Source organism: Siphateles boraxobius, unplaced genomic scaffold (genome assembly GCF_051911475.1).
Source record: "Siphateles boraxobius isolate OS27281-9 unplaced genomic scaffold, OSU_SipBor_1 24, whole genome shotgun sequence".
NCBI classification, from domain to species: Eukaryota; Metazoa; Chordata; class Actinopteri; order Cypriniformes; family Leuciscidae; genus Siphateles; species Siphateles boraxobius.
Window position 1 is genome coordinate 14,952,928 of NW_027508855.1, and position 5,745 is coordinate 14,958,672.

Consider the following 5,745-nt stretch of genomic DNA (forward strand, 5'->3'; position numbering starts at 1 on the left):
TATTTTCACTAAGGGGCGTAATGTGTGATAGGAACTATTTTTACGGAACCGTGGATGCCTTCCGGATTGCTTTTTGTGGCGCACTGTTGATGGCGACCAGCACCAGACGATTCTGGAATCTGCAAGTTTGTGAAAGCGCTGTTTGAAAGAAAGGAGTTTGCTTCATATTAATCTAATAATGGTGAGAAGCAGGAGCCGAACACCACCACCAGCACCAGCACGACGAGGTTAGAATTCAGTTATTGCTTTAAATATATGGATGGTAACTTAACGTGTGACTGGCTACTTTTGTTAACGTCGCATCTGGCGCACATTAAATTACACCAAAAAAACCCCACAGATCAGATTATACTTGTGTTTATAATTATACCGATTATTCTTGCTCATCAAGCTCCTTCTACGAGTTAATTTTCTTCAGCACAGTGTAATACAGATAACTATTTTGCAAGTGGAAGTATTAAACTAGCATTATAACATTTCATTGGTTGCTTAACTGTATCTTTTTAGGTCACATTGATTTAACATCTTGTTATTACTTATAAAAGATTGATTTCACAAACAATGCAACAAATTCTTATAAAAAAATATTCATTTTTAAGATGTCAGTGGCATCTAAAAACAAATTGTTCACACTGTTATAGCATTACAATTATTTTGTATCAATTTTAATTCGTTTTAATGGGAAAAATTATGAAAAGAATAGTATTTAACACACTAAAACAGTAGATTATAAATATTTTTAATGGAAAAAATGAAAATAATCTTTAACATTATTGATCACATTAAAACAATAGATTAAAACATTTAAAATCTGGGGGGGGGGGGGGTAATATGAGAAAAATTTAAAATAATCTGGTTAGTGTGGTAATGAGATTGTTACATGCACATTGGATATTATTTTTATTATGGTAATTATTCAGTTTTGCTTTTTTAAACACTGGTTGACCTCATCCTAATGCTAAAAGGGTTAGTTCACCCAAAAATGAAAATTCTGTTAGAATTTACACACCCTCATGTTGTTCCAACCCCGTAAGACATTCGTTCATCTTCGGAACATGAATTAAGATATTTTTGATGAAATCTGAGAGCTGGATCACTCCTCCATACTAGTCCATAGGCTTCTTAAGGGATTGAAACTTGCCAGCCCCGAAAAGTCATTAAAGACATCGTTAAAATAGTCCAAGTGACTACAGTGGCTCAATCTTAAGTTTATCAAGCGACGAGAATACTTTTTGTGCAAAAAAAATAACCACTTTATTTCAACTATTCATTTCCTTCTCTGTGGGACTCGAGTCAGTTCACTAGTGTAATAGCGTAAACTTCTGATGTTGTTCGTCACATCCATCACCCACATGACCAGCGTCGGCCAATAGTGAGCCTACGTGTGACGTAGCTCTACGCAATCATACTAAGTTAACTGACTAGAGGCCAACAGAGAAGGAAATGAATAGTTGAAATAAAGTCGTTATTTATGTTTGTTTTTGCGCACAAAAAATATTCTCGTCGCTTGATAAACTTAAGATTGAGCCACAGTAGTCACTTATATAGGTTTGAACTATAATATTTGCGCAAAACTTCCACCAACTTCTGAATAGAAAAAAACCTGCAGATGCATGTGCTACGATACTGTTGTGGTCCGCTTTAAGCAGTCCCTCTAGAACATGTGTGGGTTACATTTGTGTTCGCAATGCCACTGTCTAATAACAGATGTAAAAAAACAACGATAGAAAAAAACAGTTTTGTAAAAATTATTTCACACTCCACATTTAGAGGGGCTACAAGGGGGTCCAAGCTTGTTGTCCCCCCCAAAGTGGGTGTGAATCTGTTCAGAGACATTCTATGACGTTGCGCCGGTTGTGAGTATTACAGTTAAGATTTTGAAGAACCAGATGAAGGGTACAATGGACTTTTCAGGGAGCTGGCAAATTTAAATATTCAAACATAAAGGTTATTAATTTTGTTCCAACCTTTTGTTGGTAACGGCTTTGTGGTTTCTCATTCCAGAGAGACGGCGTTCGCGCTCGTCTTCACGAGATCGTGAGAGGAGGCGCAGGGATCGCGAGAGGTCCCGGGACAGAGACAGACGAAGGTCGCGCTCACGCTCCCCCCAAAGGCGCAGATCCAGGTGAGCTTGTGGCATCAGACAGTCGCTGTACACACATTTGATTAGTGAAGAACATAACAGGCCTGTGAATCTGGTAAGATAAAAAGTGGAGCTCTGGGCTCAATGTTTAGTTTTTGATAACCCCTCCTCCAGCTGTGTGCCTGTCTTGTTTATGTAGGTCTCCACGGCGACACCGCTCCTCCTCTCTGTCTCCAGTGCGGCAGAAGGACAGACGGGACGATGACAGGAAGGAAGTTAAAGACAAGCCAGCAAAGGTCCATCAGATATCAGGTGGAGCACTTTATTTTATCCTACATTAAAATTACTGCAGTGAAGTTAGCACCACCCAGATTCCCTTGACAAAAAAACAATATGATTATTGACTTTTGAATTATTATAGAAAACAAGCTCTGTGACCAACAAAAGTTTATTCTTACATGTTTAGCCACTCATTAGCAACCACCTTTTTCAAGATGTAAAAGCTTTAAAGGGTTAGTCATTCTGTCATTAATTACTCGCCCTCGTGTCATTCCAAACCCATTAGACTTTCGTTCATCTTCGGAACACAAATGAAGATCTTTTTGATGAACTCCGCTAGCTTTCTGTCCCTTCATTGACAGGTACGCAAAAGCTCAAAAAGTTCATCAAGAGATTGTAAAACTAATCCATATGAATTCAATTTTCTGAAGAGACACAATCACTTTCTATGATGAACAGATTTAATTTAGGCTTTTATTCACATTCATCAACTCTCACATTTGTGGTAAGCGGAAGCTCAAGCATATTGAGCTTTTGTTTGTTTGCTGATCAATGTTTAAATGAGAATAAAAGCCTAAATTAAATTTTATGTAGTAGAATAAAAGTAAAATATCTTAAGCTTGTGTACATCACAGACCTTATTTCTGGTATTTAACCAAAAACCCATTAACTTCAGAATGATGGAACCGGAAGTGCTCAAATGCATACTCAGGGGAAATATTTCCCCCTCAGGTCAGCTACACATTCCCTGTATTGTGCTTGATTCATCAGTTCACGTTATTCCAAAGAAAAAGTAGTCTTACATAATCATTCATCAAATGTTATTACTTGCTTTGCCTCAGAAATAACTGAGCCACCTAAACCATGCAAAACATTTTTGATTTTGTTAATCAACAAATCTTTCCAATAGTTCAACCACAGTAATGTAGTTCCCAATTATGTAATAAAAGTCATGGCATTAATAGCGAATAACCAAGGCTGCAAAAAATTCGGTAAAAATTGTAATATTGTAAAATAATATTACAATTTAAAATAGTCATTTTCTATTTGAATATATTTTAAAATGTAATTTATTCCTGTGATGCAAAGCTGAATTTTCAGCATTATTATTCCAGTCTTCAATGTCACATGATCCTTCAGAAATCATTCTAATATGCTGATTTTCTGCTTAAGAAACATTTCTTCTCAACAATATTGAAGCCAGTTGTGCTGCTTAATATTTTTTTGTGGATACTGTGATGCATTATTCTTCAGTGAATAGAAAGTTCAAAAGAACAGCATTTATTTCAAATAGAAACCTTTTGTAACATAATAAATGCCTATCCTTGCTGAATAAAAGTAAAAAACGATCTGAATCCAGACTGAATGATAGTGTTCGTTCTTTAGGATACTCTCATGCTTGAGCATGACCTTCAGCCTACACTTCTCAGTCAGAAACCCTCCTCAAAAGGGTCAAAATACAGAAGTAAAATGGGTTGTGATCTTGAATATCTTTTCATTCTGATATCATGATGCTGAGAACAAACTGAATGTACCCATGCATGGCACTTATAAGTTGATGTCCTTTCTCATCTGATTGCTCGTGCAGCTGAGGACATGCAGGGAAAGACTGAAGAGGAAATAGAGATGATGAAACTGATGGGCTTTGGATCCTTTGACAGCACAAAGGTGAGGTCACTTGCTTTACTGCTAAATCATGTTAGAATCCATCCTACAAAAATTACCAAACGATATGTTCTTTGCACTTTGTAATAATATGTCAAGTATTTTGTATTGTTGTCAATCACATAAAGTTTAGTATGTTAGTATGCATTGGCCACTGTCTTGGCCTTTGGTCATCATGGGTAAAAGTACATACAGTTCCACAAAGCGGCTTGCAGCTTTTTTTTTAAATGGCTAAGCTAATCATCCAAATAACCACAAGATGGCACAGCTAGACAGAGTACATGCTAAAAATATTCCTGTTGGAAACCAAATTAACTTGAAGATAAAATCCTAAATATTTTGTGCTGTAATATTCTTCCCTATTTTTTATTAATGCAGTTATTTTTACATCATTTAAGAAATAATGTGTGGTGTATGATTGTCATTTTTAATCAACAGGGCAAAAAGAAGGAAGGAAATGTTGCTTCGTTTGCAATTAACGTGTCACAGAAGAGAAAATACAGGTGTGTGTATTTACAGTATTTGTTTTCTGAGATTAAATTGTTAATCTGCCTGAACCCCAGATCCTCCACCTGATGATATGAGTTCTGTGATTTGTAATTCCTGGCTTTATTTTGTAATTGTATCCTTTTTTTATTTGTATAAACGGCATTTGTGTTAAGAAAATTAACTTAAGTTAATATCCCAGCAACAGCACTGTATTTGGCCAATCACCTCTGCAGGTACTGCACAACTAAATGACAAACATTCTCATTGGTGGGCAGTGATGTAATGTTTTGGTGCAGGAAGGCGATCAATGATGTAATCATATTTCTCTTGCAGGCAATACATGAACAGGAAAGGTGGTTTCAACAGACCCTTGGATTTCATTGCTTGATGGAGTCGTCAGGAACCATGTTTTAACGACTTTGTCTTTTTGATGAAACGTATATATTTCTTTTTCTTCCCTAAGTTTATGTAAATATGTGTTCCAGCGGTTTTTCCATATGTTTTGTTTTTCAGTCGATAGCTGTGATGTAAGTGTAGTTTAGTTTGTTGTAGCTAATTTTAAAAAGGATTTTGATATTGTGGATACATTTCCTTGAATATCTTATTTAGCCAAAACATTGCAGTACTAAATAAATGGGAACTCTTGATGAATGTTGTTGTCCATTATTTTGTTATTCTGCAATTATAGCATAATTGTGTTTATTGAAAAATATTTGACAATCAAGTTGGCTGTCTCATATTTGAATGGTGTTTAATTAGTCTAAAAACAACCGGAGAAATAAAGAAATATAAATAATTCCATTGTTATATGTTTAAAACGTACGAATTATGTGAAGTCATTTTAACTATCAGCATGTACAAGGGAGGTGTGTCTGTTATGAGTTCCGGAACATTTTAAAGGCATCCAATCACAGGCGACAGTGCAGTGGCTGTCCAGCCAATCACAGCATAACAACAATACATGATTTGCATAATAATCCATTTTGGCTCAGGAGCAAATGACAAAATACTACGGCACAGGTTGTACCTTCGCTCCAAAATGGCGCTACAGTGATGCTTAGTTGGACCATTATCTTGCGGAATCGCATTACAGCAGTCATATATTCACGCTTTATAATGCACCTCAGCCATTGGCCCTCTCTAGACACGAGCAGTTAGATTGACTGCCAACGCATTCAATGAGATGGTCGCTTCCTGTATCGTCCATCCAATAGTATCGCTTGTTCTCC

At 36.3% G+C, this 5,745-nt stretch overlaps 1 protein-coding gene across 2 annotated transcripts; it reads left to right on the plus strand.

Moving 5' to 3' along the window:
* The first annotated feature begins 64 nt into the window (after window positions 1-64).
* snrnp27 (small nuclear ribonucleoprotein 27 (U4/U6.U5)) lies at window positions 65-5,167 on the plus strand. 2 transcript variants are annotated; one of them, XM_077241605.1, is made up of 6 exons: window positions 65-227; window positions 2,005-2,125; window positions 2,283-2,395; window positions 3,951-4,030; window positions 4,466-4,530; window positions 4,716-4,779. In XM_077241605.1, the coding sequence occupies exons 1-6, from the start codon at window positions 179-181 to the stop codon at window positions 4,762-4,764; spliced, it is 477 nt and encodes a 158-aa protein (XP_077097720.1). In that variant the 5' UTR covers window positions 65-178; the 3' UTR covers window positions 4,765-4,779. The 2 variants fall into 2 exon arrangements, with proteins under 2 accessions (XP_077097720.1, XP_077097719.1); XM_077241604.1 differs by lacking the exon at window positions 4,716-4,779 and adding an exon at window positions 4,850-5,167 and having other exon boundaries at window positions 67-227.
* Window positions 5,168-5,745: the final 578 nt, after the last annotated feature.

Bases quoted from the DNA above. Each gene is read 5' to 3' on its own strand.
- snrnp27 (XM_077241604.1), top strand. From the start codon at position 179: ATGGTGAGAAGCAGGAGCCGAACACCACCACCAGCACCAGCACGACGA. The intron at 2,126-2,282 runs GTGAGCTTGTGG...TTGTTTATGTAG, and splicing joins CCCCAAAGGCGCAGATCCAG to GTCTCCACGGCGACACCGCT. The intron at 2,396-3,950 runs GTGGAGCACTTT...TTGCTCGTGCAG, and splicing joins AAAGGTCCATCAGATATCAG to CTGAGGACATGCAGGGAAAG.